Genomic DNA, 13209 nt, shown 5'->3' with positions numbered 1-13209 from the left:
GACATTTGTGGCTTTAAAGCAATATTTTATAAAGTAGTAGGCTATAAATAAATGTGACGTGACTTAATTGGACAGTGCCGAATTGCAGAGCTTGTGCAAGCATATCCACATCACTGTGATCAGATGATTTCCTCACTCACCTTCCTCGCCACATTTTTGTTGTGTTTATTTAGTTATTTAGAGGAAAGCGTGCAGCACATTATTGTGAACGGCTTCGGGATGTTCGTTAACAGTATAGCGCTGTGAAGGAATTTCAAACATCTTTTTATCCATAAGCTAAAAACAAAAAAGAACTTCGCTGTGAGCATATCACAAAATGATTTTTTGAAAGTGAACTAATCCTTTAAGACATGTTCCTGGATAAACACATTTTGTTGATCCTGGTACAACATTCCTGTCCGGAAATAGTGCTAACCCTATCCTTACCCCCAAACCTATCCCTACCCTAACTTGCCCCTAAAATCAGAGGTGAATAACCAACCCGATCTCACGGCAATTTGTACGAATTTTACGAGGTGGCTAATTCGTACCAATTCATACGACCTCACTCGTACGAATTTGTACGTTTTTTGCTAAATCGTACATATTTTACGAGTTGCCAAAATCGTATGAATTCATACGAATGACCTACCCCTGACCCCGCCCCTAAACCTACCCATCACGTGGGTTTAGACAAATCGTACAAATTCGTACGAGTGAGGTCGTACTAATTCGTACGAATTAACCTTTTAATCACTCGTACAAATTCGTACGAATTGGTCGTGAGATAGCGTTGGAATAACACTGATGTAGACGCATATAACCTTGTTTTAACTCTAAACTTGACATAAACTGTAAACTTGTCCCTCAAATCCGATTGGTTGATTGTAATGTTATTCAACAATGAAGTTGAACCAGGAACATGTTGTAGAAAACGTAAAACGTAAATCACGTTCACCATTTCTCCACAACTTTCAATTTCTTCTTCTTTATAACTTTGAGGTTTACCGTGCATTTAGGCTGTGTAGAAGGTTCGCAACTTCATTAAAACAATATTTGAACTCCATAACCTTAGACCTATGCTTACTTTACGTATTCTTGAACCAGCATATCACAAAGAGCATTCTGGGATGAGCGAACGACCCTGAGCTGAATCTTAAGAAAGGCGTTTTCCGCTCCGGAGGAAATATCACATTTTCAGGAAGGTATCTTTCCAGGATCAGGGCAGGATCAGACCCCTGCTGTAAACACTACGGGTAGTATAAATATTCACAAATATGAATACTTACTCATCAATACCTTTAACAAGTCTGAAGTTGAGATTGTCTTGTGGTTGGTGAGGTCTTCCTGCATTGTCAATAAATACCAGTCTGGATGGTTCCGTCTTCCGGACCTATAAATAGAGGTTTACATAGACCATAACTGAAACAAATTATCGTTATTTACTGGTATAAACTACTCCTGTGCAGAGGCCCCAAATTGTTTGAAAAATTTAAATTCTGTCAACTACTCACTCTCATGTCATTCAAAAAACCATAAGACTTTTGTTCAACTTAACTATTTTCAATGAAGCATAATCAATTTCTGATTTCTTGAATGCCTATAAATTTGTAAAAGTTGAGCAGTTTAATCCAACTCTTCAAAAGAGACTTGATCGCGTCACAGTATATGACTTCAACAGATTTAATTTTGTCTTTTATTCGCATAAACATTAATTAACACACATACATATAGAGCACATCAAATGTGCTAAACAGAAGCTCAACTGTATTAGCTTGGCATGTGAGAACCAACCTTTTATTGGTTCTTCCAGAAGCTCAAACGCGCTAGTGTGACACACAAGAACAAACCTCATTGATTATTGTGCGTCAAGCAATGTCACGTTTGAAGACCTGGATTAACCACTAGATTAATATTGTGTTTACAATGTCTTTTCGAAACAGTTTGAAGTGTCAAAGTTTTGGTTGTGTGGACTTTCGATGGAGGGACAGAGATCTCTCAGGTTTTAATATCTGTCATTTGTGTATTTCAAAGGGTAATTGATGACAGAATTGTCTTTTGTGTTGTTATTGAACTAACCATTTACGTCACACTTAAATTTTTTAGAAATGCATTGCAGACACAAAATATCAAACCAAGTGACACCTGATACCAAACCTATTTTTATTTATTTATTATTATTCTATTGAATTGCGTAAGACTAAAGTAACACTGAAACATCCTGTCTGTCAAAAAGTCAGACCGGCATAAAATATGACTTTTTAATTTCAGGGTTAGGGTTAACAAGAAAAGACAGCTTTATGAATTATACTAGTTGCTGCAAGCTCTGTAGGTTTTTCTAAGTGACGGGGAGATATTTCTAAAATTGTGGAGAAATTTTGTGAGCAAGCCATATTAAAACAGATGACTTTTGGAGTTGCATTTCTCCAGCTCTCCGAACACTATCAGATAATGACTACAGAACCAATCTAAAGGCTTCCATGGAAACGGATTGCCTTGACTCATTTTAGCTGCCTCACTTAATAAAGCTGGGTTTCTAACTCACAGTTTGAGTGGGAGCTCTAACTTCACATAGATCTCAAGAGCTGTTGGAAAGTTATTACTTTTGATATTGGAAAGCAGAATGAAAGCTTTTTTTTTTTACTACTCTCTCCTGGTAGAAAAACTAATGCTTGCCAGCTATGTAACCTTGTCGTGACATGAGACCAGTCAATAAAACTAGATGAATAAAAAAGCAACTGCTTCAAGTTTCACTGAAGCCATGGTCTCATTATTTATGCATGTTTACTCTCTTCAAAGTCGAATGAACTCTTGACTAGTTTAAGGACACTTGAACAAGGTAAAAATTATTTTACACTTATTTAAAAAATATATATAAATATATCCTTTATCGTCCAAATATATATGCTAAACTCGAAAAATCTGAATAAGGTGCAAAGTTAATTTATTTCTGTAATTCAACTTAAAAGGTAAAACTAATATATTATATAGACTCATTACATGCAAAGTGAGATATTTCAAGTCTATATTTGTTATATTTTGATGCTTATGGCTTACAGCTATGAAAACCTTTTCACAATATTCTAAATTTGAATTTGGGGTTTTCATACCTGTAAGCCATAATCATCAAGATTATAACAAATAAAGGCTTGAAATATCTCACTTTGCATGTAATGAGTCTATATAATAAATTAGTTTTACCTTTTAAGTTTAATTACTGAAATTAATGAACTTTTACACCATATTAAAAAATTTAGAATTTCATTACAATATAATAATACAATAATTTACTGCACCGATCTTATACCCTTGAAGAACTGTTTCTTGATAAATAAACCATTTCACTTCTATAAAATATGGGACCATTTTCTCCACAACTGGGAGATAATATAAGATAATGTGTGATGTTGTGTGCTACTTTGTATATATATGTAATAATCAGATGATCTGACAAATATCACCAATATTTCATTTACCAGGATGTGCACCAGATTTAAGTCCTTTGGGTTTTCACATTTGATATGCAGCAGGTTTTCTACACACAGTTCTGATGGGTCTGGTCTGAAACCACAGCAAGACCGGTCCAGTCTGTCATTCACCTAAAAAGCAACAAATGAATCACATGTTAAAAGAAATAAAATGCTCTGTAATCTCTGCATATGAAAAATAGACGGTAACACTTACGTTTGGGGACCAATTCTCACTATTGCTTATTAGCATGCATATTACTAGCATATTGACTGTTTATTAGTCCTTATAAAGCACATATTAATTCCTTATTTTGCATGACTACATCCCTAAATCCATACCTAAACTTAACAACTACCTTATAACTATTAATAAGCAGTAAAATAGGAGTTTATTGAGGCAAAAGTCATAGTTTATAGTGAATATGTGTTCCCCAAACTAAAGTGTGAGCAAAAAACTGTCAATAGACATGAATATAGGCTTTTAAACTACATCTTCATTTTTTAAACTATTTGTAACTTTAAAAATAAAGTGTCCCCGAACTGTAATCAAAGAAAGACACAAGAAGATGATCAAACCAACTTTTAATAAACAGTAAAACAAAGCACTACACACTATAACATATGGTTAACTCTAAAAAACATACTAAGGAAAACTTAACACAATACACAAGAAAATACACAAGGAGGCTAACTAACAGAACTGGAGACAGGTGCCTAACATAATCAGTAACAATTAGATTTTTTTCAGCAATGCCATTGAGCCAATTTTGGTTCCCCAAAGAACCTTTCAGGTACAGTTAACCATTTTCCCCTAATGCATAGAACACTTGAGTATTCTGAATAACCCTTTCCCACTATAAATAACCTTTTGTGCAGTAGAAAGGTTCCATGGATGTAAAGATCTTCATGTAAACAGATGCCCACAACACATATTTGTTTAATCAATGTTATTAATCTCACAAATATTCAAAGTTAACACAGAATTTCAATGTAAGCCTACTGTATACTATAATGAAACCTGACTACTAACTGCTCAGGATTATTTTCTAACCCAGAGAAGTATGAACAGTTTTCAGACTCATTCTTCCTTTAACAAGGCAAGCAACTGCGTTCAGGGCAGAGAGCATTAAGAGATTCCAGTGGTAATACTGTGGTTTATCTTTTCTCACAAGATTGAACAACATTACTCCTCTTTGGTTCCTGTGTGTCATGATACCACTGTGGGTGAGGAGTTAGGGTGAGATGTGACCCTGTGGTGTAGAAAGTGTGTTTTACCAGCTCATTCCCAGTTTGAACGCCTTCCTTCCCCCTCAAACTCCACAGGCCATACTGACATATCACTGCTATATTTCACATTGTAAAGTGAACCAGGTCTGATCTCAGGACAACACTGTTTATCCGCTGAAAATGGATATGATTTCAATAGTTGGGTAATAATTCTGCTTTTAAATGTTATAAGCATTTTTTTTTAAATTCTTAAAAAAAAAAAAAAGATGCATAAAAAAATGTAAATAAAATAAAGACAGTGTTTGGACTTTTTTTGTAAAAAAAAAAAAAAAAAAGACAAAAAGTGGTACATTGTTAATGTAATGAAAAGAACCTGTGATTTCCAATAAATGTAATTAAATGTAGTTCTGAGACAAAGCATAATTTATTCAAAGATGCCAATTGGTTTAATATATTCAACAGTCTTATTGCATGCATTGAAATTCATGTTTGGGTTGCACGATTATTTGAAATAAAACTGAAATCGGGATATGGCTTATAGCAATTGTATCATCATTTTTTACTTTTTTAATTTCATGAAGGTTGTTTTGTTAATAATTCGCTCCCATGATTTAATAATTTTGATTAACCCATGAGACCCCCTGAAAGACTCAAAAGCAAAATTTGAAGGGGGTCTCAAATTTTGTCAAAAATAAAATAAAATAAAACATTTTATTGTCACTAATGGTCACTACAATGTTTTTAAGCTCACCATGTCCAGTATTCAGAATTCAAAAAATTTATTCACAATCAAAAATATGTTCTATTTTTTGCCAAGCGGAGCAAGCCAGTCCTGTGCACGTATGCAAATTAGCCATATGCGCCAAATAGAAGAAGAACGTTGAGAAAACATACAAAAAATGGCTAGCAAGCGAAAGCTTAACCAGAGTGTATCACTCACCCACTTTGGGTTCACAAACTTCACTCAGAGATGAAGGCCTACTCCCTACCAAAACAGAGGATCCTCTCCCACCCAGTGACTCCCCACATCGTGCTTCGAACAGTTCAAAGACGAAGCAGGTGCTGAGGTAACTTTAGCGGCTAGTTTATGGAAGTAAAATAATGCCAAATGTTTTTGAAATAAAAAAGCCTGTTGAATTGCACTACTTGAAAAAAAATATGCATTGCATTAACCATGCTTGCATTTTAATGCATTGTATTTTTAGGGCTTGCATTTTTATGGGCTGAAATTCAACATGGTTGTATATTTAAGCTGTGAATATTTAAATTCAAAACATTTCAAACACATTTTCATTAATAAAAATTCAATAATCCATATTCACCTTTCATATTTCACTTCCAAAATATTCAAACTGTTTAAAAATACAACCTATAATATTCAACAGGCAATTTTCGGTCCATTTTATTTCGCTTTATAAATTCGCTTCCACAAATTCAGTGGTTTAAATTCGACAGTAAATTCAACATTGACATCCAGGAACTGCAGGAAAAGCAGTAGATTACCGAGCATAATCTCCATCTGCTGTTAATCAACCTCACCAGCAGGGGGTGCAAGCGTGTGTTGTTGATGAAGACCAGAGCAACAGTTAGAGCAAGCCATTTATTCATAAAAACTGATTTATAGAAATGTAAGTGTATTTGTGATTATTATGAGGGCTGTTTTTGAGTTTAATTCAGTGTTTTCACAGTCCCTGTGTAGCCTACATGTATCTTTCTCTACCGTGAACGAGATTATAATGAGATTATAATTATTCCCCCGATGCTGATGTACTGAACAAATGTTACATTTGAGGGAGACATATATTTCTCTTGGTTGTTTAGTTGCCTTAACTTTATATCGCGGCGATGTGCTGCAGTCTAGGGTTTCCATCAATAATTCAGGATTAGTGGACATAATAAAACGCTTAGCTTAATGGACTAATACAGTGATATAAAACACCAAACTCGCACCTTATTGAGAAGGCTGTACTATATGGCTACAGGCAAGCAGATGAACTCAGAATATGAACTTAACGCGCAAAGTTTCACAGTAAGCATTTCCCAGCAGTGATATACTGGTTATGAAGTTGGGTTGACGTTGGACAATCGCACATTTAGGGACCGTCTCTAAAGTTTCATACATTGGTACACGTTTCTAACTTCAATAGCAAACTTCAATTTATTTGAATAAATATAAAAAATGTAAAAGGTGTGCATCATGCCTGACACCTACATGAACCCTTTACAGTTGTTTTTATGACTGCAAGTCATTCTCTTCCAATGCTATTGAAGTTAGAAATGTGTATACCAATTTCGTATGTAACTTTAGAGACGGTCCCTAAATGTGCGAATGTCCAACGTCAAGAACGCTTAGCGTGAAACTTTGAGCATTAAGTTTGTATTCTGAGTCCATATCTGCTTGCCTGTAGTCATATAGTATTAGTGTAGTCCATTAAGCTAAGCGTTTTATATGTCAATCCTGAATTATTGATGGAAACCCTAGCTACTGCAGCACATCGCCGCGATATAAAGTTAAGGCAACTAAACAACCAAGAGAAATATAATGTCTACCTCAAATGTAACATTTGTCCAGTACATCAGCATCAGGGAATAATTATAATCTCATTATAATCTCGTTCACGGTAGAGAAAGATACATGTAGGCTACACAGGGACTGTGAAGACACTGAATTAAACTCAAAAACAGCCCTCATAATAATCACAAATACACTTACATTTCTATAAATCAGTTTTTATGAATAAATGGCTTGCTCTAACTGTTGCTCTGGTCTTCGTCAACAACACGCGCTTGCACCCCCTGCTGGTGAGGTTGATTAACAGCAGATGGAGATTATGCTCGGTAATCTACTGCTTTTCCTGCAGTTCCTGGATGTCAATGTTGAATTTACTGTTGAATTTCAACCACTGAATTTGTGGAAGCGAATTTATAAAGCGAAATAAAATGGACCGAAAATTGCCTGTTGAATATTATAGGTTGTATTTTTAAACAGTTTGAATATTTTGGAAGTGAAATATGAAAGGTGAATATGGATTATTGAATTTTTATTAATGAAAATGTCTTTGAAATGTTTTGAATTTAAATATTCACAGCTTAAATATACAACCATGTTGAATTTCAGCCCATAAAAATGCAAGCCCTAAAAATACAATGCATTAAAATGCAAGCATGGTTAATGCAATGCATATTTTTTTCAAGTAGTGCAATTCAACAGGCTTTTTTATTTCAAAAACATTTGGCATTATTTTACTTCCATACTAGTTCTGCTAGCAAAAGTTGTGTTGCTAGCTGTCACGTATTAGCCGGGACGTCCCGTATATTAGGATTAATATATTCGTCCCGTTTATTGACTGCAATGATCTTCTAACCACAGACTGATACAGCAGCAACACGACACATGATAATTATCATGACACCGCCATCATACAATCACAGCCTACTCACGTGCATCAGACCATACGAATAACAAACTCTAAACTGAGAATTAATCATTCTTTTGTGACAAATAAAAATCATTATTTTGTGACAAAACAGAATCCTCTTGTCACGGAACGATCTCTATCGCCTCCCTCTGGCGGCATCAGATCACTTTCCCCAGAGTACTAGGACTGCACTTCCCATCTTCCACCTCCTCACACTCATTACCTACCAGCCCTGTCCCATCCCATTATCAGCGCACCTGTTCTCACTCTGACTCTCTCAGCTCCCTTTATATGCACACTCCCAACTCACCTTCATTGCGAAGTCTTGATTCTGCCACGGCGTTCATTTCCAAGCGATCTCTGTATTTACCCAAGTATTCCTGGTTCTCCGACCCCAGCCTGTGTTTCCAAGGATCCTTCTCGAACGTTCTCTGCCTGCCCTGACCCACGCCTGGTAACCACTCTGATTCCTGGATCTCCCTTGCCTGTTCCTAGTCTGCCTTGTCTTTTGCTTCATTGTGTGTTTCAATAAAATTACTGCAAATGGATCCGAATGTCTCAGACTCTCCATCACAGAAGACTTCGCCAACACTGGATCCAGCAGCCCTGCATCAGTTTTCCACAGAACTCTCTAATCAAGGTTCAGTACTGGTGGTTCATCAACGACAGCTGGAGAAATTAACTTCACTCACCGAGGAACTGGTGAGATCCATGCAGTCACTTTCTCCTCAATCCACCGCGGCCACACAGATCGCTGCACCCCCAGCTCAACCCATGCCCAGTGTGAGTACATCCAATAGTCTCCGTTTATCCCTTCCTGAGAAATATGATGGATCTTCAGCTACGTGCAAGGGGTTCCTGTTGCAATGCACTCTGTATATTAATCAACAACCTCACCTCTTCACTAGCGACGATGGCCGTGTGTCCTTCATATGCTCGTTGCTGACTGGAAAGGCCCTGGAATGGGTGACGGCGCTGTGGTCAGGAGGTAATCTCGCTTTTCCCTCTTATGACGATTTTCTCATCCAATTCAGAGAGGTGTTCGAACATCCCGCCGACGGAAAGGACCCGGGTGAGCTGTTGCTGTCTCTTCGTCAGGGAGGATCCTCCGCGGCGAATTACACCCTCACCTTCCGCACTCTCGCTGCTCAGACGGGCTGGGAGGAAAATCCATTACGTCTACTCTACCGTAAGGGACTCAATTCTGATCTACAGGGAGAACTCGCATGCCGAGATGACGGAAAAACCCTTTCTCAACTCATGGACCTCACCATTCGTCTGGATAACCTCATGCGCGCTCGCCGCACGTCACTCAAACCTCGCATCGCCGAATATTCCTCCGCCAATGCTGAACCAGAACCCATGCAAATCGGCTTCACGCGCCTAACCACTGAGGAGCGCGACCGGAGAATGCGCCGGAACCTCTGCTTGTATTGTGCCAAAGCCGGCCACCTGAGGGCGACATGCCCCGTGAGACCCAGCTCTAATTTCTCTCCTGCGGTGAGTCCCAGTCTCCTCACTATGCATTCTCTCACTGTAAAAGTATCTATCAGCACTGATAATGAGACTGTTAACACCATTGCATTGATTGATTCTGGGGCAGCGGGAAATTTCATTGATGTCACTTTTGCTAAAGCTCATCATTTCCCTCTCGTTTCATGTGAACCTCAAGTGGCAATAGCAGCCTTGGATGGGCGCCCCCTGGGGTCCGGCAAGATTCAATATATCACTCAACAGTTAACCCTCGATACCGGTTTTCAACATTCTGAGTTAATTCAACTGCTCGCCATAAATTCACCTCAACATCCTGTTGTTCTAGGATTTCCCTGGCTGGAGAAGCACGACCCACATATCTCGTGGTGCAAGAGAGAAATAATTCAGTGGTCCCCGTTCTGCTCCGCGAACTGTCAGTCCGCTGTCCATGGTCCTGAAGCTGCTCTCGGTCAGTCAGAGAATCCTGATCTCAAGGGCGTTCCCTCTGCCTATCACGACCTCGCTTTGGCTTTCAGCGAGAAGGAAGCATCTCTACTACCACCTCACAGACCAGGGGATTGCGCCATCGAGTTTCTTCCAGGAGCTGTAGCACCCCGTGGGAGAGTTTATCCTTTGTCTCAGCCAGAGACCGACGCCATGAAGGCCTACATAGACGAACAGCTCGCCAAGGGTTTCATCACACCTTCCACTTCTCCAGCTTCTGCAGGGTTCTTCTTCGTCAAAAAAAAGGACGGAGGTCTCCGCCCCTGCATAGACTACCGCAATCTTAACGAGGTGACAGTCAAATATCGTTATCCCCTGCCGCTGGTCCCAGCCGCCCTGGAGATGCTCCGCACCGCCAAGTTTTTCACCAAACTAGACCTGAGAAATGCCTACAATCTTATCCGCATTCGAGAGGGGGATGAGTGGAAGACGGCCTTCTCCACGACGACTGGGCACTACGAGTACCGGGTTATGCCGTTCGGGCTGTCCAACAGTCCCTCTGTCTTCCAGGCCTTCGTCAATGACATATTCCGGGACATGTTGAATCACAAGGTCATAGTCTACATTGACGACATCATGATTTATTCCGAGACTCTTGCAGAACACGTCAGGGATGTGCGCACCGTGCTCCAGCGTCTTATTGACAATCAACTATACGCCAAGGTCCAGAAGTGTGAGTTCCACCAGACCCGTATTTCATTCCTGGGGTACGTCATTAGTTCCGAGGGCGTCATGATGGATGATCACAAGGTAAAGGCTGTGGTCGACTGGCCTCGACCCACCACTGTGAAGGAGCTTCAGCGTTTCTTGGGCTTTGCAAACTTCTACCGGAGGTTCATCCGGAACTTCAGCATGACGACAGCTCCTCTCACGTCCCTCCTTCAGGGGGGGGGGCAACGTTTAAGGTGGTCTCCTGAGTGTACGTCCGCCTTCGAGAAGCTCAAGGAGAGATTTACCACAGCTCCCATTCTCCATCACCCAGATCCCGAGAGCGAGTTCATTGTGGAGGTGGACGCATCAAACTCAGGAGTAGGTGCCATCCTCTCGCAGCGTCACGGGAATCCTGCCAAAATGTTTCCTTGCGCCTTCCACTCTCGCAAACTCACCTCTGCTGAGCGCAACTACGATGTTGGGGACAGAGAACTTCTGGCCATGAAGGCTGCCTTTGAGGAGTGGAGACATTGGCTAGAGGGCGCACGTCTACCCTTCACAGTCCTCACTGATCATCGCAACCTCGAATACATCAAGTCAGCGAAGCGACTGAATTCCCGGCAGGCTAGGTGGTCACTATTCTTTTCAAGATTTAACTTCAAGATCACGTATCGCCCAGGATCCAAGAATGGGAAAGCCGACGCTCTGTCTCGTCAGTTTGACGGAGCCACTGAAATCTCACAGCCAGAGCCCATCCTGCCTCCGACCCTCATCGTAGCCCCAGTCCTTTGGGATATCATGTCAGAGATTTCGGCGGCACAGAACAATCTCCCTGCTCCTTCAGAATGTCCTCCTGACCGGGTGTTTGTACCTCTGGATCTCCGCACCCGTGTCCTTCAATGGGTACATTGCACACCCAGTGCTGGTCATCCAGGGATTTCTGCTACCATCCAGCTGGTAACCAACCGTTTCTGGTGGCCCTCAGTCCATGCTGACACCGTAAAGTTTATTCATCAGTGTACCACTTGTAACATGGTGAAAGCCTCTCACCTGAAGCCAGCCGGTCTACTACAACCACTTCCGATCCCCCGGCGTCCCTGGTCCCACATTGCTGTGGATTTCGTCACCGACCTGCCAGCTTCCCAGGGCTTCACCACCGTCCTCTCCGTGGTGGACCGTTTCTCCAAAGCATGCCGCTTCATACCTATGGCCGGCCTGCCTACAGCCCTCCAAACCGCTGAGTCACTCCTTCAACACGTCTTCCGTTTGTATGGCCTGCCCGAGGACGTGGTGTCCGACAGGGGGACCCAGTTCACATCTCGGGTATGGAGAGCACTCTGCAGCAAACTAAACATTAACGTCAGTCTCACCTCTGGTTATCACCCACAGGCCAACGGACAGGTGGAGAGACTTAACCAGGACCTCACACGTTTCCTCCGCACCTACTGCCATCAGAATCAACAGGATTGGAGCAGGTTCCTCGTCTGGGCTGAATACGCCCAGAACTCCCTCCGCAAGCCCTCAACCGGTCTCACTCCATTCCAGTGCGTGCTGGGGTTCCAACCTCCCTTGTTTCCCTGGTCTGGTGAACCCACAGATCTCCCTGCGGTGGACACTTGGTTAAGGAGGAGTGAGGAGACTTGGAACACTGCCCACGTTCATCTTCAGCGTGCTGTGCGTCAGTTCAGAAGACAGGCAGATCGACGCAGAAGAGGCGGCCCCCTCTTCAGGCCGGGCCAGTGGGCATGGTTGTCCACTCAGAACCTTCGTCTCCGACTTCCTTGCAAAAAACTGTCTCCCCGCTTCATTGGACCATTCCGTATCCTTAGACGAATCACTCCCGTTTCGTACAGGTTAGCACTCCCTGCCTCATACCGCATCTCACCCACTTTCCATGTCTCTCTTCTCAGACCCGCCACTACACCCAGGAGTGAGAGCAACCCAGAGGACGCTACCAGGAGTACTCCTCCCATCGACGTCGGGAGCGAGGAGATCTACCAGGTTCGGGAGGTTCTGGACTCCAGGCGGCGCGGCGGGGTTCTTCAGTACCTCATCGACTGGGAGGGGTGCGGTCCTGAGGAGCGCTCGTGGGTGAGGTCCCAGAACATCTTGGACCCTGCGCTTCTGACCACTTTCCATCAGGACCACCCTGACCGTCCAGCTCCTAGACCCCGAGGGAGACCCCGTCGTCGTCCAGGCCCTCGCTTCCGGAGCCGCTCGCAGGGAGGGGGCTCTGTCACGGAACGATCTCTATCGCCTCCCTCTGGCGGCATCAGATCACTTTCCCCAGAGTACTAGGACTGCACTTCCCATCTTCCACCTCCTCACACTCATTACCTACCAGCCCTGTCCCATCCCATTATCAGCGCACCTGTTCTCACTCTGACTCTCTCAGCTCCCTTTATATGCACACTCCCAACTCACCTTCATTGCGAAGTCTTGATTCTGCCACGGCGTTCATTTCCAAGCGATCTCTGTATTTACCC

At 41.9% G+C, this 13209-nt stretch overlaps 1 protein-coding gene across 3 annotated transcripts in view; it reads right to left on the bottom strand.

Moving 5' to 3' along the window:
• gask1a (golgi associated kinase 1A) overlaps nt 1-13209 on the bottom strand; it is a 46627-nt gene that overhangs the window by 4114 nt on the left and 29304 nt on the right. For 2 of the 3 annotated variants that reach the window (XM_079624701.1, XM_079624700.1), the window contains exons 3-4: nt 3456-3578; nt 1269-1372 (exon numbers count right to left, since the gene is read on the bottom strand). In XM_079624701.1, coding sequence (XP_079480827.1) covers nt 1269-1372; nt 3456-3578 — 227 coding nt within the window. The remainder of the gene's footprint in view (nt 1-1268; nt 1373-3455; nt 3579-13209) is intronic. The other variant, XM_079624702.1, reaches the window with a different exon arrangement.

This window comes from Phoxinus phoxinus (assembly GCF_949152265.1).
Source record: "Phoxinus phoxinus genome assembly, chromosome: 10".
NCBI lineage: Eukaryota > Metazoa > Chordata > Actinopteri > Cypriniformes > Leuciscidae > Phoxinus > Phoxinus phoxinus.
This window is presented reverse-complemented; position numbering and strand designations above follow the sequence as displayed.